A 25,701-nucleotide genomic window follows, 5' to 3' on the forward strand; every position below is an offset into this window, starting at 1 on the left:
CGATGCATGGAGAAAGAACACCTCATATTCTGGCTTTGGACCCTTCAACCACGTGGTGTCAACGTGGATTCAACCAGTTTCCTCATTCCCCTCATCCCACATTATCTGAGGTGCCAGCGTCCAACTCAGCTCGAACCTCTTGAACTATCCATACATAAGCCTTTCCCATATATAAGCTCCACCCTCTTTTGAGACCTATCACCTTATCCCCCATATTCATCGACCTACCCCATTCCCAGCTAGCTTCCTCCAAGCCCCACTCCCCTCTCATTTATGTCTCAGCCCCTTGGCACACGGACCTCATTCCTGATGAAGGGCTTTTGCCCGAAACATAGATTCTCCTGCTGCTCGGATGCTGCCTGACCTGCTGTGTTTTTCCAGTACAGCACACTCTGTCAGGAAATTATCTGACACAATCATACTCACAGACGCAGACCTGAGGGATAATGTTTCATGAAGCCCTATCACCGTACCTGGCTCTATCCTGTCCCGCTGCCAGGACAGCCCGACTAGTGTTGGCAAAACCCTGCAATACTGTCAGGGAAGGACTTATCCTGGAATTGGCCAACATTGATTCCAGAACACGGGAAATCTCATGGTAACAGGGCAAAAATGTTCAAGGAAAAGGCCTGATAGACATCCACTGCCCTCCGCTGCATGCCTTGACGATAACTCAGTTCCCTCGATGTTGAAAACAAATGAGTTTGATAAGGACACCGAACGTACTCTGGGTGTGGGTCCACAATGTCCATCATCAAGATTGTCTCCACATGCCCAGCACTGACTGAGCAGGGCGAGGCCTCAAATACACAGCAGCCAGACTGTGGAAGTGATGGATGAACCAAGGGATACATTCTCACCAAACCCCTTGTCATTCATGGATCTGTCCCTCAAAGCATCTGTCGGAGCACGCAGCACACTATCCTGCAGAGGGCAATTCTCAGCCTAATGTTGAAGAAACTATCCACTGTGTTATGTAGTACTACATCCTCTGAAGTAGACATGCTTGTAAATGACCGACTAAGTGGAAACTGGACATCCATGAGGCACGGTGGACTATCAGCAGCTGTAACATCAATAGCCCTCCCGCCATCATAAAGTCAGAAGTGATTTGGAGATGCCGGTGTGAAGTGCAAAGTTAAAAATTACGCAACACCAGGTTATAGCTCAACAGGTTTATTTCGAAGCACTAGCGTTCGGACCACTGCTCCTTCATCAGGTGGTTGTTGAATATAAGGTCGTAAGACACAGAACGTATAGCAGAATTTAACAGTGTGATGTAACTGTCATTATATTTTGAAAAAAAAGACCTGGATTGTTCGTTAAATCTCTCATCATTTAGAATGAACATGTTGTTTTCAGTTCTTTTATATGTCAATTGGAGAAATTTTTTAAAAGTTACATTCTCAAATGAACTTGAATTGGTGGCATGGGTCTGAAGGAGCCTGTGTGCATGTACGAGTGTGTGTGTGCGCCGGAGTATCTATGTGTCGGACTGTGTGTAGTAGTCTTGTCCGTGTCTGTCAGTGTGTTTGTGTGTCTGTGTCTGTGTGTGTATACTGCAGCGTGGTCACCTTTAGCGTGACATGAATCTAAGGGCTGCTCACATATGGTTCCACATGTGTCAGCCATTCATAGCGACACCGACACTGAAACAGACTATTCAGCCCATCAAGAGTTTTGGATAGGAACAAATGAGGCCATTCAGACATTCGATGCTTTTACTCAACGAGTGAAGTCGATCTTCTAATTTCTTATGCCTGTTACATAAGAAATGGAAGGGAGCATTCAAACTTTCAAAGCTGCTGCACAGATATGCAGGTAAGACTCGTTACTGAACAGCGAGCAGGAATAAATTCGGGATAAATCAGTTTTTAACATTTAATACAAATTTACTACTGCACTGACACAGTGACTAGTGCTGGGGCCGTAACCATTGGCAACCAATAGCAAATGTTTAGATAATTGGAACAAATGTATTCTAACTAGGATAGGCAGGGCATTACGTTATCGAGAGGAGGTATATTGGGCAAGCAATGGACAACAATTCAGCAGCTGTAATTTAACGTGCGTAACTGTGGACCTTTGAATTTTTCAGGAAGAATAGAAGGCTGTTTATTATATAAACGAAGAGAGATTACAGAACTTACTGGCCCGGTGAGTACTGGAGGATTCACTCTGACCCATTCAGAAGTGGTAAGTGTTGTTCCATCTCCCTGATGGTCTGCTCTCTGATGCTTCCAGTGGTCCCGTTGCTTACAGTACACATGAAGTTTCTGATGTTGTTGGTTGGCGGTGGAGAGTGGTGACGGGGAGGGTGTTTTGATCGTGTATCAAGTGCATGGCCTTTATCCAAGAGGGCATCGTTTCTTTCTACATGGAGACCAGAAAATGATGGGAATGTCGAACTGCTTCTAAATGAAGACGCTGTGGCTGTTGCCAGGAGACTGTATTAACGAACATGATATACTGAGCATGGTTGCACACGATATTAATGACGTGAAAAATGGAGTGTCCAATCATAAGAATGAGAATATCTTTTAATAAAATATTACAGAACAGCTGAATGAGTTAGTTATATCACATTCTCAATCCACCACAGAGGTGAATTAACACAGAGGAGATATTTGTTCAGCACAGATCAAGCCGTGCTCGGTCTAGCCCAACAATCTGTTGAGTGCAGAAAATGAGCAGACCACAGCAGTACGTTGATCTATGAACCCAGTCTAGATATCTGTCCGGCACCGGAAACTGTGCAGACCACAGACGTGTATTGGTCTATAAAAACGGATTGGATCTCTGTTCATCACTGGGAGGGATGCAGACCACAGCAGTGCATTGATCTTTAAATCTGGTCTAGATAGCAGTCCTGCACGGGGAGCTGTGCAGAACACAGAAGTGCATTGACCAATGAACCCAGACTGAATATTTGTTCATCACTGGGAGCTATGCAGAGAACAGCAGTACAATTGTATTCAGGCCATTCTGAGCGAAGCACTTTGTATGATGTTGAAATAAATTTTATTTCATTTTCTCCCGTTTTCAATTTTTTTAATGTACTCTTCCAAATTATCGGGTGACAATAGTTTGTAAAGGCTTGAACCAAATGAAATGGCAGCAATGGACATGTTCATCTCCTTCTGTTAATATCTCAGGGACTGAATTGCAAGGAATCGGACAAAATATGTCTGAGACACCAAAAGAAATTCTTCGAAGAAGGAAACCGTCATGAATTGTCCGAAAGATGGCGGCAGGGTCAGAATCTTTCCAGGCGGCGCTCCTCTGCTTCACCCACTCACTCATTGTGTGTCTCCATTTTTAAATCCTTTATTCTTGAGGGTCGTTTTTCCCCAAACGTTAACATTTTTGAAGGTACTCCGACAGGAATGAAGGAATTGAGTCTCAGGATGGAGGTTGGTGTTGGGAGGGCTGGTCGTGAGATTTGAAGTACAGAGCAGTCTGGAGAGTGGGCCTGGCATGGTCTGGAAATGGGGCCCGGCATGGTCTAGAGACTGCGCCAGTGGAGACTGGGCTGACATGGTCTGGATTCTGGGCCCGGTGCATCCAGGAGATCGGACGAATATGATCTGAAGCTGTGCTTCGTGCAGTCTGGAGACAAGGCCCAGTAAAGTCTGAAGACTGGGGCCGGTGCGGCTTGGCGACTGAGTGTGATGCTGACTGGGGACTGGGCCGGGCACGGTGTGCAGACTGATCCCGCATGTTCTGTAGACTGTGCCCATTGTGGTCTGGAGACTGAGCCCGACGCTGTCTACAGACTGGGCTGTGTGCAGTCTGGAGACTGTGATGCATGGAGCTTGGGCTCATTGTAGTCTGAAGACTCGACTGGGCATAGCGTGGATACTGGGCTCGATGCGATTGGTGGACTGGACTTTTGCAGCTGGAAACTGGGCCTTGCGCAGTCTGGAGACTGGGTCGTGTGCTGCCTGGAGACTGGGCGTAGTTTGGCCTGCAGACTGGGCCCAGTGTCGCCTGGAGTCATGGCTAGCTTAGGTCCAGAGATTGGGCGCCATGCTGCCTAGACAGTGGGCCCAGCGTAGTCTGGAGACTTGTCCCAGTGAGGTCTGGAGACTGGGTCCGGTGTGGTCGGTAGACTGGGCCCAGTGCAGCCCAGTGCAGTCTGTGAGAACTCGGTGTTCTCACAGACTGGAGTATAAGCAACTTTAATTCGATTCGGTTCATTTTTCATTTTTATTCTTCTGCTGGACTTACATTTATTATTCTTTAAATTTCGTATCGATCACTCAAGAATCTTTACCGAGGTGCCTTGTAAATACGATATCCCATAAGCGAGGACATTGCATGGTTTGTAATGCATTTATTAGAGTGCACGTGTCAATGAAGCCAATTCAACTCAAATGTGAGAGAGTCGCCGTCTTTGATGCTTTTCCCAACAAAGCTGCTCGTTCTGCACTGGCCTGGAGCAGCATGCAGTGGGTGGCCACTTCAAAAACACGGGTGACAGATTGAGAACGAGTGAGAGTGCGAAGATTTTCATCCCCATTTCAATGGATTCACTCCCAAAACAACAGGAAGCCAAATGCTCCGAGATGTAGATGCATTAATACATTGAAGCACTGACACAAAGACACATGAAAACACACACACACACACACACACACACAAACATACGTGCACACACACACACACACACACAACTATAAACACCCATACACAGATTGACACACATACACACAACCATAAAAACACAGGTATATGCAGACATTCGACCACTCATGCCTGCCTTCCCAATCAATAAGATCATGGCTGATCTGATCCTGGCCTCGTCTTTATTTCCTCTTGAGAAATAAGGCAGGACAAGTGACTGACCTGTCACACTTTGTGCACATTGGAAGCTGTGACTGAAAGTTTATGAGTTTGAAAATAGTTCCGGAAAAGGATACGCCTCTTCCACAAAGTAATTTTATAAAGTGGGGCAAGGCCAACTGTGATGGTATTAGACAGGAACTTTCGTAAGATGTTTGCGGGAAAGCTGGTCACAGGTAAAGGGACGTCAGGCAAGTGCGAGACTTTCAAAAGCGAGAGTGTTAAGGGACAACATGTTTCTGTTAGTGTGAAGTGGAATGCCAGCAGTAGTAGGGAACAGGTCATGACAGGAGATATTGAGGCAAAGAAAAAACAAGGAGGTTGATGTCAGATACGGGCTGCTGGGGATCAAGGGAATTCCTCAAGGAGTATAGGCGGTGTTGGAGAAAACCCGAGGGAAATCAGGAGGGGGAAATGAAGCATGCGATAGCTTTGGCTGATAGGGTTATGGAGAACCAAAAGAGAATCTGCAATGATATTACGGAAAAAAAAGAGTAACTCAGGAGAGAATCGCGGCCCTTAAGTATCGAAGAACATTCAATCTGTGGACTCACAGACGATGAATTCGATTAACTAGGGGCTCTGGTTGCTTCGGTTTCCTCCCAAAGTCCAAAGATGTTCAGGTCAGTTGAGTTGGCCACCCTAAATTGTCCATAGTGTTAGATGCATTAATCAGAGGGAAATGGTACTGAGTGAGTTACTCTTCGGAGGGTCGGTGTGGGCTGGTTGGACAGAAGGGCCTGTTTCCACACTGTAGTGAATCTTATCTAATCTAGGTTTAATGTCACATGTACTCACATCAGGACAGTTACATTTCTACAATAACCTCATGTGACACATCTTCAATAGAAAGGTAACCACGCACAACCCCCAAGTACAGAAACATTGTGCAATGTGGAAAAAAGAAAACAATGTTAAAATTTAAAACATTTCATCCATTCCTGCAAAATTGTAAAAGCACAGAAATAGTTAACCGTCCAACAACACAGTCCATATGTGTGTGGCCATGCTGGGTTCACACTCCTCACAAAGACTCGACCTCCTCTTACTCCGCTGCTTTACCGCCAATTCGTCCTCATTGGATGAGATTCTACATGAATATATCGCGTCAGTATTTACTGCGGAGAAAGTCATGGAAGCGAGGGAACTTGTGGACACCAAAAAGAAGGCGAGGTTTTGAAACGAGTCCTCATTTTAAAATAGGAATTGCTGCAGGTGATAAAATGCATAACCGTTGGTAAATTCCCAGCACGTGTTCCGTTGTATCCCAGATCATTGCAGCAAGCTGAGAAAGAAACTGCGGGGCCCTTAGCTGAGATATTGAATAATCGCTTAGTGCTATGAGGATGCATCACTGGATCCAAAACATTAACTGTGATTTCACTGCACAGATGCGGCCACACCTGCTGAGCTTTCCCAGCACTTGCTGTCTTTGTTTTTAATTTATAGCATCCTCATCTCTTTTAGTGTTTTATTTGCATCATTGACAACCACAGATGAGCTGCTGGAGGACTGGATGACAGCTAATGTAATCACCTGTTCTTTTTAAAAAGGAGACTGCAAGGAAAAACCAGGGAGCTGCAGAACGTTGAGGTTGATGTCGGGGTGGACAGGTGTTTGGGGGAGATTTTAAGAGACAGGATTGATCAGCATTGGGAAAGGCAGGGACTGATTAGGGGCTTTGTGTATGGTAAAACGTGTCTCACCAACTTGATTGATAAATTTCAGGAGGTGGTAATGAAGTTAGATGAAGGCAATCTACGTGGACTTAGTAAGGCTCAACAAAAATTCCTCATGGTAGCCTGGTTAAGAAGGTGATTTCACAGGGGATTAGGGAGGGCTAGTTAATTACATGCACAGGTGGTTTGACAGTATGAGACAGAGGGTAGTGGGAGAGATTTGTTGCCACAATTTGTTGTCAATGATGAGTCATTTGCCACAAGGACTAGTCTGCCGTTTTTCGTTATTTTTTAGTGATTTGTATGAAAAGATAGGAATGATGAATAGTAATTTTGGAGACGAAACCAAAATTGGTTTTATAGTGGACAGTGAAGAAGGTCACTTAAAAGGACAGTGAGATCTTGAACAACTGGGTCAGTGGGCTAATGAATGGCAGATGGAGCTTCATGCAGATAAATGTTAGGTGTTGCATTTTGTGAGATAAACCAGGGCAGGATCTGCACAGTTAAAAGCAGGGCTCTGCAGAATGTTGTTTAATAGACTGACCCGGGATTGTAGGTAGATAACTCATTGAAAGTGGAGTCGCAGGTGAGGAATGCCTACGTTCATTGATCAGAGCATTGAGTATATGAGCTTGGACATCATGTTCCAAAGCTCCACATGGAGGTCTGAATATAAATCTTGTCACTCTGCTATATGAAGGATATTATGAATTGGGAAGGGTACAAAATATTTAACATGATGTGAGAGAGACAGGATGTTTTGAGATACAAGGCTAGGCTGGGAATTTGTTCCCTTTGAAGACTTGATAAAGTTACATCAAGCCATGAGGGGCATGAATATGATGCATAGCCAAGGTCTTTATTCCACAGGTTGGGGTGTCCAAAACCAGAGAGTATAGGTTTCAGGAGAGAGAGATCTAAGAGGTAGTTGTTTCTCACATATTTTCAATATGTAGCGGGCTATCAGAGGAAGTGGTAGCGGCAAACACAACTACAACATTTAATAGACAATTGGATGGTGCATGAATAGGAAAGGTTTTTAGGGATATGTTCCCAAAGCAGAAAAATAGATCTAGTTCAGTTTAGGAGACCTGGTGAGCATGGACGTGTTGAGTCAAAGGGTATGTTTGCATAATCTATGACTCAAAGAGATTATGACTCTTTCACACCCCTCTCATCTCCGTCATTACCCTTCAATTTATTTCCAGGTAATAAACACTATGTAGATACTTCCAATGATCTAGTTTTCTGATTTTAATAGAGAATTCCTAAAATAACATGGTCCTGCAGAGCATAGCTGAAGCAGAATTGTATTCAACCACAGTTTGTAACTTTTTGCCGAGAATGATCCATTAGTCTACCGTTACCATCAAGCCGATCGAATGTTCAGAGACGAGTGAGGGTGAAAGTGCCAGAGTCAGAAACATGTGGACCTAAAACTGAACACAAACCATTAAAGCGACGGCACTTGAATGGTTACATTTCAATGTGCAGGTTTAACATCTGATGGAGAGGGCGAAATGATCCCAAGACCAACAGATCAGCTCAAATCTCTGCTGTCCCGCCTCATCCAATGTTAAATGATGATGGACGATTGAACAACTCACTGGAGGAGTTGACTCCATAACTATCCCCATCCTAAATTATTGAATATCTCTGCACATGATGGTAAAAGACAAGTATGCAGTATCTGCATTATCCTCAGCCAGAAATGTTGAGTTGTTGATCCATCTCACACTTGCCATGATTTCAGTCTTCAACCAATTTGATTCAGTGCACATGACAGGAAGAAACAACTGAACACAGTTTTTAAGACAAAGGCAATGATCCCTGACAGCATTCCTGCAATAGGACTGAAAATATGTGCTGTCCAACAAGCAGGGTCCATGGGGAAGCTGTTTCATTCCAGTTCCAACTCTGACAACTATCTGGGAAGTGGGCAATTACTCAACTATATCCAGTCATACAAGAAGAGAATAATTAAAATCTGACCAATTAGTGACCCGTTATCCTCATGATGATAGTCAAATTGGTGGAAGTTCTTTTTTGACGGAGCTGTCAGGCAGCACAGAAATAATCTACTCAGTGTGGTTTCTGATAGGTCCCCATGAAAAGATGGTGCCGTTGTGGAAATGTCACTGGATTACTAATGCAGAACAGGCTGATGCTCTGGCAGATGGTACGAGTTAAAGCAATTAATAAAATATCAAGATCTAAAATGTGGTGTCAGTAATAGTGCCCTTGAAGCCAATGTCGATTTCAAACAACGATTTACATTCCCAATGTATTTAAAGAAAGCAAATCTCCAGTGGTTTCCAGGTCAGGCCGAAAAGTGATTCCAGACTCACAGCCATGTGATAAACTGTTCAATGGTCCCTCAAACAGCCAAGCAAGACACTTAATTCTGTCAAACTGCTCCGAGGTCTTTAAGAAAAAATCCGGGCAGAATACTGGCACCAACCTCGGTATCGAAAAAGGAATGGGCAACACAGTCCTTTCGACCCTGCAGAGACTTCCTTCCTAACATCTGAGAGCTTGTGACAACATTTACAGAGCTTTCCCACAGACTGCACAAAAACATCGGGAACGGGGTATGCCATTCAACACAGAGAATCTCCCCCATGCTGGTTTTCTCTTAATGGCCATATCCCTTAATGTGATCAACCATCGTGAAATATAGGATATGAATTGCAATTGTCCCTTTTCTCCATTGATTTTTCTCCCCATTCAATTACAGGTGGTTCTCAAATGAAGCGAGTTTATTAAACAGATTTGGCTGTAACGTAATTAGTAAATTGTGGATCTTATTTTTATAAAGCAAACGCTCGTTCACTGTTACGCGATTCCATCCCTGATGCCAGCTGAACAGCAAAACCCTGCCTCAGGATTCTCGGTCGGCAAAATATACACTCAGTGTGTTCAGTTCCAACAGGAATGCAATCCGTTCTGTGAGGCTTTAAATTGAGCCTGAACTGCGAATTGAAGTCTACACTTAGAAGGAACGCTATTCCAACCAGGAGGAGAATCTTCGGGAGAACTGGAGAACCACGTCAGCGTTACGTGTTCAATCAGCTCACGCGCTTATTTGTGAAGAGCTTGATAAAAGGTAAACTGCTGTAGTCAGAGAACGCTGTGTTAAAAATATAGATTTCCTGTACTATTTCATTATAATTTATGAAATTATGAGGTTGACTTTGACTGTGCTGTCCGTTGTATTAGGCTAACTATTAATTTTGTTTTGCTTTTTACTGATATTTTTGTAATTGCGCCGAGAAACCTGCTCTTACACCGGCCCCATTATTTATATAGAATGATTTTCTATAACACTATGTTGCACGGGAAGACAACTATTGTGTTATAGAAGACCTACCGCTAATAATGCCTGATCTTTTATCTCCACAGCAAACTACTGTCTCTCACGATCCCTTCACTGTCTAGAAATCCTTATTGATACCCAATGCCTTGGCTTCCACAACCTGATGTGGGAGAGAATTTCCCAGGTTCAACAGTCTCAGGGTGCGATATTGATTCTCAACTCAATGCAGATTGGCCTGCCCGTACGTAATGCTGTGGCCCCTTGTTTAAGGCATTCCAGCCAGGGGAGTTATCACCGTTGCTTCCAATCTATCTCGTACTGTCAGAGTTTTAGATATTTCATTGAGATGTCCTCTCACTTTCATAAACCCCATGAAATATAGAATCAGTCGACCCAAACTCTGGTCTCACAACAAGTCTATCATCTCGGGGATCAGTCTGATCATCCTTCGGTGCTTACCCTCAATGTCAGTTTTGGCCTTGATTGGGTAAGGAGATCAAAATTGCACACAATACCACACGATGCCCGGGATGGATACTCACCAAGACCACGCACAGCTGCAGTAAGACAACTTTACTCCTGTACTCAAATCCCTTTGAAATGAAGATCAACACATAATTTATCATCCTAACTGTTTTCTGCCCGCGTTGTGTTGGTTTCAGTGACTTGTATACAGGGAGATCCAAATAATTTTCAATGTTACAGCTGCTCACTTGGTGGGTCTATGCACAGTGGTCAGTGAGAATTGCCATTCCCCTTATTGACTTTTAGCTTCGGACCTCACTGCCCTGGAGGTCTGCGCAGAAGAACACAAAAAAGGGGCATCAGTCTCTTGAAAGATCAATATATTTCAACCAATACATTTCAAATGCTCGGCTACCATTCTCTGATTAACACCAAAATGCACAACCTCATATCTTCACAGATTGCTCCTTATCTGCCACGTATTTGCCCATTCACTTCATTCATCTCCATTTACCCGGGTTACATTCGATCTGCCATTCATCAGCCGATGTGGCCATTCGATCTCTACCTTCCTGGAACAAAGGATTTTCCTCCTCGCTGCCAACCACCCGGCCAAGAGAGGTGAATGCAAGGGCTTAGGTAAGAGCAACTGGCCTCGACATCAAGGCTGCATTTAACTGAGGATGACATCAAGGAGCCTGAACAATATTGCACTCAATGAAAATTGTTTGTAACATCTCCACTGTTTGGAGTCATTAATACCACAAGGGAAGATTTTAATAATCGGTGAATATCAATCATCTCAGCGATGGGACAGCGTTGCAGGAGATCCTCCGTCTAGCTTCCTCAGCCCAAACATCTCCAGCTTGTCAAAAAGAATCTCTACAATGTGGAAGCAGGCCATTCAGTTCATTGAGTCCACACTGATCCGAAGTGGGGATATTCATTGACGATCACACCATGTTCAGAAACATTCCCCGCCCCAACACCAGCACTCGCTACTGAAGAAGTCAGTGAGCATGTGCAACAAGACCTGGGGAATATTCAGGCTTGCGTTATGAACATGTCGGTAACATTTATGTAAAAGCGCTGCACATTTCAACAGTAAATAAGCTGCATGGTGACTCAGTGGTTAGCAGTGCTGCCTCACAGTAATAGCGTCCTGAGTTCGATTCCAGGCTTGGGAGATTGTCTGTGTGGAGTTTGCACATTCTCCCCCATCTGCGTGGGTCTCCTCCAGGTGCTCCGGTTTCCTCCCTGAGTCCAAAGATGTGCAGATCAGGTGAACGGGCCATGTTAAATTGCCCACAGTGCTAGGTGCATTAGTCAGTGGGAAATGGGTCTGGGTGGATTATTCTTCGGAGGGTCGGTATGGATTGGTTGGGCCGTAAAGCCTGTCTCCACACTGTAGGGAATCTAATCGAAGTGAAGGAGATCATTCAGTACCTCAATCTGGTTTGACAAGAAAGCCATTCAACCTATCAGGACAAGGAGATGGACTGCCCATTCAGTCCCTGCTGTCTGATACACAGGAAGACAATAAGTCTGCTCACTCCCATTCGTCACTTACATGGGATCGGGAAAAAAACACATTTCAAACCTGGAATCATTTACAATGAAACAGGAAGAGGTGATCAGCTTCTAAAATCACAAACATGGTCCAGGAAGATGTCAGTGATGCACCAATATCGTAAGCTAATGGAGTAACAAATGCACAGATGGATTGCTCCATATTATTCCCCGTAGCTTCATTACTCATAGGGCATATGTCATATTTTGACATGGTGTTCTGGCACTATGAATGGAACCTTTTTTCATTAATTTCAAAGGCATCTTCCAACCCTGAGAGAGCTGGCCCATGGTCTCTCTGCAGGTCACAAGCTGGCGGGGAATGGCAAACTATTTCAGAATGAATGTATTCCGGCTGCTCACCGGATTGTGAATGATATAACGTTAAGTGCAGGGTCCCACAGTAACTCTGCATTAAAGTATTCAAAGTTCATTCAGAGCCTGTATCTCTCTGTCAATCGACATGAGGTCTCTGCCAGGCACATAAATTCCCAGAAAGAAAATATCCTGCAGGAAGTATGGAATTTCACACCTTATTAATGGCTGTTTCAGACATAAGGAGTACGTTTCCATAACCATCAATTGTTAACTACTTATTCTCTCACAGATCTACAGATTAAACACATTGTTACTGCACACTCTCATCATGGTAACACGATGTCAGGGTTTAATGGCACGTCTCCAATCGTGAAGTTCGAGGTGATGGAGAGAGATGACGCTTTCTCTTAACATTACGATGATTCTAGTGTGTTTTGGCAGGCTAGGAGGTGCTGGGCTCCCGAGGTTGCCTGCTACTGAACAACAAGCTTTCTGAGTCTTCTTGTTTTGTTTCTTTATGTTTCACTTCAACATTTATTTTACTATCATTTAACGGCTTGAGTGGGCATAGGGCATTTTTGAGCAGCTCCATTAGTGGCGTAGGCGGGGTGAGTACGTTCCCTTCCTTATGGGCATTATGGTCTGTGGAGTGGTGCTCTGCTTCAGTGGAGAGATGGTAAAACTGATTCACACAGAATTCTTAGTTTGACAGATCGCCAGTTATCGCTGGCATATAAGCAGGGTTGTGTGGCAGTAAATACCTCTGGTCTGCTGTACACTCTCTTTATGATTTATCTCAGAATGGCCTTTTGATGATGTGCAGTGACACTTGGTTGATTATTTAATTCAAATTCAGTTAGTTCTCATGGTCAAAAGAGTGTGATTACAAGTGAGGCAGGTAGGGCTATTCAAGAATTCAGAAATGGAGGAACCTCAGCTTTTGACTTTATCCAACAGGTATGAGATGCTTGGTCTTTGTGTGGATGAATAAAAGGGCTGCAGGGAGTATGAGCCAGCTGACGATGGCACCGTGTTGCAGAAGGCCATTAAAGAAGGTAGTTATAGGGTATCTATAATTAGGGTGATAGATAGTATCCTTTGCAAGTCGGATCGAGAGTCCCGCATGGGACATTGCATTCCCAGTGCCAAGGTGCAGGGCATTTCTGCAGGATCCAGTTGTTGTGGTCCGTGTTGAGACTCAAACAATGGGCAGCCGAGAATGGAGGACCTTTTTGGGTATTATCAATCACTCGGAACAATATTGAAGAGGTTTATGGTGTCTAGATTACTGTTCGAGCACATGCAAGTTGGTTTAGGGATACGGAAATTGGGGAACTCAACACCTGGCTAAGGGATACGTTGGGAAAGTGGGGTTCCATTTACATAAATTACTTACGTTTTCACTTAAATTACTTACTTAGATTACTTACTTACAGTGTGGAAAAAGGCCTTCAGCCCAACAAGTCCACATCGACTCACGGAAGCGCAACGCACCCAGACCCATTCCCCTATATTTACCCCTTCACCTAACGCTACGTGCAATTTAGCATGGCCATTTCACCTAAACTGCATATTTTTGGATTGTGGGAGGAAACCTGAGCACCCGGAGGAAACCCACACAGACACGGGGAGAATGTGCAAACTCCACACAGACAGTCACCTGAGGCGGAATTTGAAACCAGGTCTCTGGCGCTGTGAGGCAGCAGTGCTTACCATGGCCGCGGCATTGGCATCGGTTTTGGAACTGGGATGTCTGCAACGATGGAACGGTCTCCACCAGAACCAATATAGAAGCAGTGTTCCAGCAAAAATGATAAATAGTGTGGTTATGAGGAATCTAACCTCGTCAGTCGGAGTGAAGGGAAAGGGAAAACGACAGGACATATGATGGTCAATAAAAAGGTATGCAGCAGGTGAGCGTGCGTGCAAGAGGGTTTCGTTTCAAGGCCGACTGTGAAAGAAGGAAAAAGGTAGGAGATATTCTTCGAGATGTTTTGGAAATCATGAGGGTCAGAAAGCTGGCATAACAGCTCAATACCTGAATGCTCGTAGCATTCATAACAAGGTTCATGAGTTAACTGCACAAATCATCGTGAACGAGTTTGATGTAGGAAACATTTTGGAGACATTGTTACAGGATGGTCACAACTCGGAGTTAATTATCCAGTGGTACCAGACTATTTGGAAGAACAGACAAAAAAAGGCACGGGGGGTGGTGTAGAACTGGTATTCAAGGACAACATCAGGACGTTGCTGAGAGTATGAAAATTATTCTGTCAGTTATGTAGATAACTTTGTGTCTAATGCATGTCTGGGAGCATATTCCAGGACTCCAGTTACAGTTAATGGTAGTGTATTTTAATGGAGTACTTAAATCACTGTTGGATGACTTAATGCTGAAGACGATGTTGTTGTAATGTGGTAGGTTAAGTGTAATGTAGGAAATCAGTGTGGCAGACGATGATTAGTTTAAAAAGACAAAGCAAGCCAGCATGTTGGTTAAGCTAATGTTATCTGATAAGCGTGGGAACAACAAAAGTATGAACTGTAGAAGGACGAAGAGATTGGCGATAGTCAGGGAAGACATTTTGCTGGCTGCCACAGCTTTGATTTTGCAAGATTAAGGTTTTAATTTCGTGAATGACTTTCTGCGTTTCCTGGCTATTTTAAATAGAACATTGAGTGAATTTTCGACAATAAGTAATAATTTAAGTTCTAAGAAGAATGAGGTTTAATCCAATTGAGTGGAATTTGAAATTCTTAGAAGAAAAAGCCACTGATAGTCGTCTGTCGGCCATCAAATTAAAGATAACATTGGGGCGGGCAATAAACAAAGCAATATCTAATGCCTGTAAAAACTAGTAATGCAATTGCCATGGGGATTTTAATCGACATAGCGATTAGTCGAACCAACTCGTTCAGGCTATCCTTGAAGGAGGGAATCTTTGAATGTGCCCGCAATAGTTGTCTTGAACAGTTTGTAATGGAAACGATGGGGGAGCAAGCTATCCTGAATCTGGTCCTATGTGATGAGACGGGTATAATCAATGGTCTCATTGTCAGGAATCTTCTTGGAAGGAAGGGTGACAATGTGGTTGAATTTACGATACAGATGGAGAGTAACAAAGGAGACTAGAATACAAGGAGGGTGGATTTGGATAAAGTAGTCTGGAGATTAAGACTTTATTGTGGGACAGATGACGAGGAGTAGAGGACTATCAAAGCAATTTTTCAAAGTGATCAGCAAAGGCATATTTGAATGATAGACCCGTTAACTGAACCTCTGTAGTGGGGAATATGCTTGTGTTTATTACCAAGAAAGAAAGAAATAGCATGGCATCTCGATTGAAATTGTCCCATTGGACAGACGCACTATGGATCATGAAGAGCAGCACATGCTTAAAGATGTTTTTAGAATTCTATGAAGAAATTACGACCATGGTGGACAACAGTGTATCAGTGAATATGGTGCACCAAGATTACCAAAAGGTCTTCGACAAGTTGCTGCACCAAAGGCTGCTGCAGAAGATGTGGACCCATTATGTTATGGAAAGAGTATTAGGCTGGATAGAGGATTGACTGACAGGAAGCAAGGTATGGGGATGCATGAGTGCTATTCTGGCTGACAAACAATGACTAATATTGTGCCTCAAGGATCAGTCTGGGGAACGCAATTAATCACAATTTATACAGACGATTTGGAGTTGGGGACGAGGAGTCGTATGTCAAAGTTTGCACATGACTCCAAGATGAGTGGCAGAGCAAAGTGTTCAGCGGACTGTGAAACTCTGCCGAGGAACGTACATACTTTAAGTGAACAGGCAGGTGGAATACAATGTTCAGAAATGTGAAATATTCCATTATGTTGGAGTAACAGTAAATGGATTATTGCTTGAATGGTAAAACGTTGCAACACGCTATTATGCAGTGGGACCTGTGTGTCCTTGTGCATGAAGCAGAGAAGGTTGGTCTGCAGATACAATAAATAGGAAGGCAAATGGAATTTTGTCGTTCATTGCAAAAGGCATTGAATTTAAAAGCAAGGTGATTATGTTGCACCAGTACAGGCTGGTAAGACCACAACTTCAATTTTGTGCGTAGTTTTAGTCTCCTTATATGAGAAAGGATGTATTGGCACTGGAGGAAGTGCAGAGGAGGTTTACTAGAATGATTGTGGAGTTGGCGCTGTTGGCTTATGAGGGGATTCTGAGTAGAGAAGGATCATATTTATTGGAAGTAAGCAGAATGGGGATATCTTATGGAAAAAAATGATATTACGAAGGAAATGGATATTTTAGAGTAGAGAGTATGTTTCCATTGGCAGGTGAACCGAGAATAAGAGGACATAGCCTCAACATTAGGAGGAACATGTTCAGGGCTGCATTGAGAAGGAACTTCTTCCCCCAGCGGGTTCTTCTTCTATGGAATTCATTGCCTACTCAGGTAATTGACGCTAGTCCACTGAATGCTTTTAAAGCTAAGCTAGATATTTTGATGGTTACAGTGAAAACGCGATTAAGTGGAACTATGTCCACACAATTATCAATCATTATCTTACTGAATGTCGGAAAAGGCTTGAATGTCCAGATGCTCTACTCCTGCTTCTGTTGTTATGTTCTTATGAGCGCAAATGAATTCATCTGTATAGCAGGGCCAGTTATCCTGCCAGCACGTATAGCTGTATGCACCACACCATTACATTGTTTAATGGCAGACCTTTGAAAAGAGGCCGATTGGAACGTAGGAGTACAGTATAAAAACGTATCTGGTATCTAGGCAGAGCGCACGTTAAGCAGGAGGAGACACGGGACTGCTGGGAAAGTGAGGCTTTACAATTGGGCGATTGCTTTACTGGAAACTTTGCTCGGGTAGTTTCCCCACCCATCCTCCTCCTCTTACCAAAATATAAGATTCTGTGCATCGTATTGATAAGGTGACTTTCTTTTTCATCTCTTTAGTTTTCAATCGGGCCTTGGGAATTTCGAATAGTGAGAATGGAGTTAGGGCAGTTGAATATTCCTCCTGCAGAATGTGGGAGCAAAGAATCACCACTTATATCCATGCTGACTGCAGGAAGGTCAGTCAACTCCAGCTTTTCAAAAATAGAGTTCGAGAACTGGAGCTGGATGAAATTCGGATCATTCAACAGGCGGACGGGGTTATTGAGAAGAGCTACGGCAGGTAGTCATTTCTCAGGTTGAAGAATAAGGCATATGGGTGGCTGTCAGGTGACGGAAAGTAACCAGCGGGCAGTAGAGGTGTCCTCTGTTGCCGTTCCCCTCAATAAAAAGTATACTGTTTTGAATACTGTTGGGGTGGACGACTTACCAAGGGAAAGCAATGAGCGGCAGGTTTCTGGCACAGAGTCTTTCCCTGTTGCTCAGAAGGGAAGGTAGAAGAGAAGCAGAGAATGAATCATTTGGGACTCCATAGTTAAAAGGACATAGGCACCAACGACACAGGTAGGAAGAGAATTGGTGACTTAAGGAAGACATTCAGGGAGTTCGGGTGAAATCTTAGATCTAGAACAAAGAGTGTAGTTATCTCTGGTTTGTTGCTCGTGCCACGTGCTAGCAAGGTGGAGAATTGGGGAGAGAGGGCTTCAACACGTGGCTACATGAATCGTGAAGAAGGAAAGGTTTTGAACGCCTGGATAATTGGGTTGCTTTCTCGGATTGGTAGATCCTCTGCAAACAAGATGGTCTTCACCTAAGCTGGGCTTCACCTGAACCAGAGGGGTACCAAGATCATGGGGAGGATATTTGCTATTGTTCTTCGGGTGGGCTCAAACTAATTCAGCCGGGGGATGGGAACCTAAATTGTAGTTCAAGTATAGAGAAGCTTGAGAGTAGGGAGGTCTGAAATATAGTTCCAGGGTCGCAAGACAGCACCGACAAGCAAGAAGTTGGTTTGAAGCGCGTGTATGTCAACGCCAGGAGTATCCGGAATAAGGAGGGTTAACTTGCAGCAAGGGTCGGTACCTAGAATTGCGATGCTGTGAACATTTCAGAGACATGGGTAGAGCACGGACAGGAATGGTTGTTGCAGGTTTCAAGACGTTGTAGATAAGAACAAAGACGATGATAAAAAGATGGGGATGTCGCATTGTTAGTCAATGACAGTATTAAACCTGCAGACAGGATATGTGAGGACTCTTCAACTGACGTAGAATAGGCTGAAATTAGAAACAGGCAAGAAGTGGTCACCTTGTTGGCAGTTTTTGATAGTCCTCTGAATCGTTCCAGAGACATAGAAGAAAGGATAGCAATTATGATCCTCGATAGGAATGAGTCACAAGATAGTTGTTATTGCGGACACAAACTTTCCAAATATTGACTGGGAATGCATTCAAGTATTCTAGATTGGTCCGTTTTGGTCCAATGTGTGCAGGAGGGCTTTCTGATACCGTATATTGACAGGTCAACAAGGGGCAAGGCTACATTAGATTTGGTACTGGGTAATGATCCCGGCCTACTGTTAGATTTGGAAGTCGCTGAGAACTTTGGTGATCATGACGACAATTCGATTACGTTTTACTTTAGCAATGGCAAGGGATAGATATATACCGGAGGGCAAGAGATACAGCTGGACAAAAGGCAATTATGATGCAAAGAGACAAGATTTAGGTTGCATAGGATGGGCCAAGAAAAAACAGCAGAGATGGGCACAGCAGAAATGTGGAGCCCTTTCAAGAAACAGCTACTGTATGCCTTGATAAGTATGTATCTGTCAGATAGGAAGGAAGATGTCGAGCGCAGGGGCCGTAGTTAAATAAGGAAGGTAAATCTCTTCTCATGATGTGGAAGAAGGTTTATGTTCGGAAGAGACGTAAAGGCGCTGTTTGGGCGATTCAAAGTGACACGGTAGCCAGGAAAGACCTCAGCTGTGAGCTAAAATGCGCGAGGATGGGACATAAGACGTTTTGGCGGATAGGATGATGTAAAACCTGAAAGCTTTATCTCATTATATCAGAGTTAAAAGAATGACTGGAGTAAGATTAGGGCCAATCACGATTGTAGTGGGAAGTTGTGCGTGGAGTCTGAGGAGATAGGGGAAACGCTAAATTCATATGTTTTCGACTGTATTGACACTGGATAAAAATAATGTCGAGGAGAATATTGAGAAACAGACTACTAAACTAGATGCGATTAGGGTTCACAAGGAACCGGTGTTAGATATTCTGGGAAGTGTGAAAATGGCTAAATCCTCTGGGCCCGAAGGGGTTTATGATAGGATTCTCTGGAATGCCAGGGAGGAGATTGCTGAGCCTTTGGCTTTTAACTTTGCGTCGTCATTGTCGATAGGAATATTACTAGACAACTCGAGAATAGCAAATGATTTTCCCTTGTTCTAGATGAGATTAGAGACAACCCTGATAATTAAAGACTTGTGAGCCATACTTCCGTTGTGGGTAAAGTGTTGGAAAAGGTTATAAGAGATAGGATTTACAATAATCTTGAAAGGAATAAGTTGGTTAGGGATAGTGAACATGATTTTGTAAAGGGTAGGTCGTCCCTCACAAACCTTATTGAATTCTTCCAGAAGGTGACCAAAGAGGTGACGAGGGAAAAGTGCTTGATGAGGTGTATAGAGATTTCAGAAACGGCGTTTGATAAGAATCCCTGTGGTCGGCTACTGCACAAAATATGGAGGCATAGGATTGAAGGATATTTCGTGCTTTCGATCAGAAATTGACTCGCTGAAAGAAACAGAAGCTGGCAATGGATGGGAAATGCACATCTTGGACTTAAATTGCCCGTAGTGTTAGGTGAAGGGGTAAATGTAGGGGAATGCGTGGGTTGCGCTTCGGCGGATCAGTGTGGACTTGTTGGGCCGAAGGGCCTGTTTCGAAACTGTAAGTAATCTAATCTTAAGTCGTGTACCACAAGGATCTGTTTTGAGTCCATTGTTATTTGTTATTTTTGTAAACGCCCTGGATGAGTGCGCCAAAGGAAGGGTTCAGTAGGTTTGCGGATGACACTAAGGTTGGTACAGTTGTGGAGAGTGTCAAATGATGTTGTACGTTGCAGAGGGGCATAATTAAGCTGCAGAGCGGGGATGAGAGGTGACAAATGGAGTTTAATGCAGAAAAGTGTGAGGTGATTCAGTTTGGTAGGAGCATCAGGAACCCATGGTACTGGGCGAATGGTAAGATTGTTGGTAGTGTAAATGAGCAGAGAGATCTCGGTCTTCATGTCCATAGATCCTTAAAAGTTGCCACTAAGGTTGAAAGGTCTGTTTAGAAGGCATACAGTGGGTTGACTTTTATTATTCGACGGATCAAGTTTCAGAACCATGAGGTCATGCTGCAGCTGTACAAATCTCTGGTGCGGCCGCACTTGAAATATTGCGTACAAGCATGGTGACCACAGTGTAGGAAGGATGTTAAAGGGTCTGAGGGTTTTTTCGAGGAAAAGTACCTGATATGCAGGGAAGGTCTTACAAGGAAAAACTGAGGGACTTGAGGCTGCTTCGTGAGACAAAAGTTAGAGTGGTGTCTTAGTTGAGATATATAAATAATCAGAGGGTGAAATCGGGTGGACAATGAGAGCATTTTACCGAGTAAAATAACGAGGGGTTACAGCTTCAAATTCAGGGTTGATAGATACAGGACAGATGTCAGATGTACTTTCTTTACTCAGAGAGTAGTAGGGGCGAAGAATGCACTGCCTGCAACAGATGCAGACTCGCCAACTTTACGTGCATTTAAATGGTCATTGTATAGACATATGGCAGAAACTGGAATAGTGTAGGTTAAACGGGGTTCAGATTGGTTTCACAGGGTGGCGCAAATTCGAGGGCCAAAGGGCCTGTACTGCGCTGTAATGTACTATGTTCTAACATTGTGTTATATTGTTGCCCAGCGTGGGGAAACTTGCAGCCCAAAGCCGAAAATGACAGGATTATAGTTCCAGTCCATTTAAAGTTGAATATGCCCATTGTGCCATGGCAGGGGGCGCTGTAGGTGTGAAAATCACTGCCAGGGAGAGATGGCGGGGAAGTAAGTTTAAATACCAGCAAATGGGAGGGAATTGGGAAGTACAAAAGGAGGGGGAAAGAAGAAACAATGTCATGGAAGGAAATGTTCACCGGTTTCAGAATGCTGAAATGAAGACTTTTTGATAGAATTCTGCAACGTGAGCCAATGTCTCGAGGAATGGTGACCCTTATGTCTTGTTCTAATCTTTAGTCATTTAATCGTAAAATATCTGCGCCATATTGAATAGCCAACCCTTGGTAAAAGACACCTGTCATTCAGCATAGCTGTACCCTTCATGATATTATAAACCTCTTTAACGTCATCCCAACCTTCTACTCTCCAATGAAAACGTTCCAGCCTATCCAGCCTCTCCTTATACCTCAAACCCTCCACTCTCAGTAACATCCTGTTAAAACTATTTTGAATCGTCTCCAGCTTAATAATGTCGTTCCTGTAACAGGGCAAGCAGAGTTGGACACAGTCGTCAGAAGAGAACTCACCAATGTCTTGTAACATCTCAACACAACTTCACAATTCCTGTATTCAAAGGACTGAGTAATGAAGGCAAGTGTGCTAAATTTACTAAACGTCTTCTGCAGCACACTTCTATATGTGATGCAAACATCAAATAATTCTACCTGACAATTTAACTATTTGTTCCATCCGACCAAAGCCTAGTTTTAATTGTATAAGTCCTGCCCCTTGTTTATTTTACAAAATCGAATACCTCGCGTTCATTCACACGAAATGGCTGTCACTCCTCAGCCCAGTGAGTGCCGTTTCAGCCCCTTATCCTCTCCCTTCAGTTTTAATAGACTCTCTCTCTGCAGGAGACTTACACACAATTGCCTTGATTACGTGAAGACCCTGAGCATGGTATAGCTTGTGCGGGCAGAAGGAGGAGGGAATGGATTGCAGACCCAGTCAGCGGGGAGTAGAGGCTGGAACGAAATCAGCTGTCTTGTATCACTTCACCGTTTCAAAAGAGGGCGTTCACACTTTAGTGGTATGAAGTTGTGATTAGTGTTTGAGGCCAGAAATTATTCTCTTCGGTTTTCCCTTGTGTTCAGTAATAATATTTATTCGAGATCCTTCAAAGCACAGGATGTGTCTGAAGTATTTGTTTCCTTAATATTGCAGTTTACAGAACATAGCCATTTACGCTGAAAGTTATACTCAAGCAACTGCAGTTGTTAATGGAACATAGAACATAGAACAGTATAATACAGTATCGGCCCTTCGACCCTCGATATAGTACTGATCTAAGTTTGTGCGAAGATTTGTAGCTCGGGTGCTCGTTGCTGTGGTTCTGTTCGCCGAGCTGGAAGTTTTTGTTGCAAACGTTTCGTCCCCTGGCTAGGCGACATCATCAGTGCTTGGGAGCCTCCTGCGAAGCGCTTCTTTGATGTTTCCTCCGGTGTTCATAGTGGTCTGTCCCTGCCGCTTCCAGTTGTCAGTTTCAGCTGTCCGCTGTAGTGGTTGGTATATTGGGTCCAGGTCGATGTGTTTGTTGATGGAGTTTGTGGATGAATGCCATGCTTCTAGGAATTCCCTGGCTGTTCTCTGTCTGGCTTGCCCAATGATAGTAGTGTTGTCCCAGTCGAATTCATGTTGCTTATTGTCTGCATGTGTGGCTACTAAGGATAGCTGGTTGTGTCGTTTCGTGGCTAGTTGATGTTCATGTATGCGGATTGTTAGCTGTCTTCCTGTTTGTCCTATATAGTGTTTAGTGCAGTCCTTGCATGGTATTTTGTACACTACATTTGTCTTGCTCATGTTAGGTATCGGGTCCTTTGTTCTGGTGAGTTGTTGTCTGAGCGTGGCTGTTGGTTTGTGTGCCGTTATGAGTCCTAGGGGTCTCAGTAGTCTGGCAGTCAGTTCCGAGATGCTCCTGATGTATGGTAGTGTGGCTAGTCCTTTTGGTTGTGGTATGTCCTCGTTCCGTGGTCTTTCTCTTAGGCATCAGCTGATGAAGTTCCACGGGTATCCGTTTTTGGCGAATACCTTGTATAGGTGTTCCTCTTCTTCTTTTTGCAGTTCTGGTGTACTGCAGTGTGTTGTGGCCCTTTTGAATAGTGTCCTGATGCAGCTTCGTTTGTGTGTGTTGGGGTGGTTGCTTTCATAGTTTAGGACTTGGTCTGTGTGTGTGGCTTTCCTGTATACTCTTGTAGTGAATTCTCCGTCTGGTGTTCTCTGTACCATCACATCTAGGAATGAGAGTTGGCTATCCTTTTCTTCTTCTCTTGTGAATCGTATTCCTGTGAGTGTGGCGTTGATGATCCGGTGTGTTTTTTCTATTTCCGTGTTTTTAATGATTACGAACGTGTCATCGACATATCTGACCCAGAGTTTGGGTTGAATTTGTGGTAGGACTTTGTGTTCTAACCTTTGCATAACTGCCTCTGCTATGAGTCCCGAGATTGGTGATCCCATGGGTGTTCCGTTGATTTGTTCGTATATCTTGTTGTTGAATGTGACGTGTGTTGTGAGGCACAAGTCCAGTAGTTTAAGTATACCGTCTTTGTTGATAGGTTCAGCGTCCCGTTTTCTGTTCTGTATGTCCAGTAGGTTGGCTATTGTTTCTCTGGCTAGGGTTTTGTCAATCGAAGTGAACAGTGCCGTCACGTCGAATGATATCATGGTTTCTTCTTTGTCTATGTGTATATTTCTGATGATGTCCAAGAATTCCTGTGTTGATTGTATCGAGTGTTTGGATCCGCTGACCAGGTGTTTCAGTTTCTGTTGTAGTTCTTTGGCCAGTTTGTGTGATGCTGTCCCTGGTAGTGATACTATGGGTCTGAGTGGGATGTCTGGTTTGTGAACTTTAGGTAATCCATAGAATCTGGGGGTGTTGTTGCTTTCCGGTTTCATTCTTTGTAGATCGGCTCTGGTTATCTGTCCGTTTTTTTGTAGATTCCTTAGTGTGTTATTTATCCTATTGGTGAGCTGCGGGGTGGGGTCAAAATCCCTCTTTTGGTAGGTGTTGGTATCTTCAAGTAGTTGTTGTGCTGTTTGAATGTAGTCAGATTTATCTAGGATGACCGTCATTCTGCCTTTATCTGCTGGTAGTATGATTATGTTCTTATCGTTTCTTAGTGATTTCAGTGCTTCCCTCTCCTTGGTGTTGAGGTTATGTATTTGTCTTTTCCTTATTTTCATAGGTACGACAGTTTGTCTCACTGTTTGTTGTGTCTCTTGTTCATTGTTCCTGAGTGTGCCTTCTAGTGCTGCTAGGAAGTCTGCTGTCTTGGCGTCCCTGTGGATGTAGTTGAGCCCCTTGGCCAGTATTGTTCTTTCCGTGTCTGTGAGCTGTCTGAGGGAGAGGTTTTTAACCCAAATGTGTGTTGTGGTGTCCTCTTTGTTGTGTGTTAGTTTGGCCATTTTTTCTTTTAGTGCCGTTTTTTTGCAGAGTGTAGTCCTGTTCTGTCCTATGGTGACAGCGTGTTCTATGGTCCGGGTCCATTCCTGATTCGTGGTTTTTGAAATTAACGACTTTTGGCGCGCAATTTCTTGTCTGTATCTGTGAAGTCTGTTGTGAGCGTCTGTAATCATTACCTGGATCATCCTGAGTCCGTTCTGTCTGGCTGTGTCCCTGGCTTGTGGATTGTTGACTGGCGGTCTGTATCTGACACATTGTGGAAGGATTCGATTCTTTCGGCATTCGTGTAGGAACGGGAGTTGTTCGTATGTGGCGCTTAGTCGGTTAGCGCAGGATTCCCATTTCCTGGCTTGTCTCAGCGTCTCTCGCCCGTAAGTGTTCAAAGTTTGTGCGAAGATTTGTAGCTCGGGTGCTCGTTGCTGTGGTTCTGTTCGCCGAGCTGGAAGTTTTTGTTGCAAACGTTTCGTCCCCTGGCTAGGCGACATCATCAGTGCTTGGGAGCCTCCTGCGAAGCGCTTCTTTGATGTTTCCTCCGGTGTTTATAGTGGTCTGTCCCTGCCGCTTCCGGTTGTCAGTTTCAGCTGTCCGCTGTAGTGGTTGGTATATTGGGTCCAGGTCGATGTGTTTGTTGATGGAGTTTGTGGATGAATGCCATGCTTCTCGGAATTCCCTGGCTGTTCTCTGTCTGGCTTGCCCTATGAGAGTAGTGTTGTCCCAGTCGAATTCATGTTGCTTGTTGTCTGCGTGTGTGGCTCCGAAGGAAAGCTGTTTGTGTCGTTTCGTGGCTAGTTGATGTTCATGTATGCGGATTGTTAGCTGTCTTCCTGTTTGTCCTATATAGTGTTTAGTGCAGTCCTTGCATGGTATTTTGTACACTACATTCGTCTTGCTCATGTTAGGTATCGGATCATTTGTTCTGGTGAGTTGTTGTCTGAGGCGTGGCTGTTGGTTTATGTGTCGTTATGAGTCCTAGGGATCTCAGTAGTCTGGCAGTCAGTTCCTAGATGCTCCTGATGTATGGTAGTGTGGCTAGTCCTTTTGGTTGTGGTATGTCCTCGTTCCGTGGTCTTTCTCTTAGGCATCTGCTGATGAAGTTGCGCGGGTATCCGTTTTTCGCGAATACCTTGTATAGGTGTTCCTCTTCTTC

At 44.0% G+C, this 25,701-nt stretch overlaps 1 protein-coding gene across 1 annotated transcript in view; it reads left to right on the forward strand.

Moving 5' to 3' along the window:
• The window catches only part of LOC148149510 (uncharacterized), a 68,891-nt gene extending 51,511 nt beyond the window's left edge, over positions 1 to 17,380 (forward strand). The window contains exons 3-4 of the mRNA XM_087990230.1: positions 15,648 to 15,789; positions 17,154 to 17,380. Of these exons, the coding sequence (XP_087846356.1) occupies positions 15,648 to 15,789; positions 17,154 to 17,380 (369 nt within the window). The remainder of the gene's footprint in view (positions 1 to 15,647; positions 15,790 to 17,153) is intronic.
• Positions 17,381 to 25,701: the final 8,321 nt, after the last annotated feature.

Source organism: Chiloscyllium plagiosum, unplaced genomic scaffold (assembly GCF_037043375.1).
Source record: "Chiloscyllium plagiosum isolate Xiang-an unplaced genomic scaffold, Cpla_swu_hap1 HiC_scaffold_8, whole genome shotgun sequence".
Taxonomy (NCBI): Eukaryota; Metazoa; Chordata; class Chondrichthyes; order Orectolobiformes; family Hemiscylliidae; genus Chiloscyllium; species Chiloscyllium plagiosum.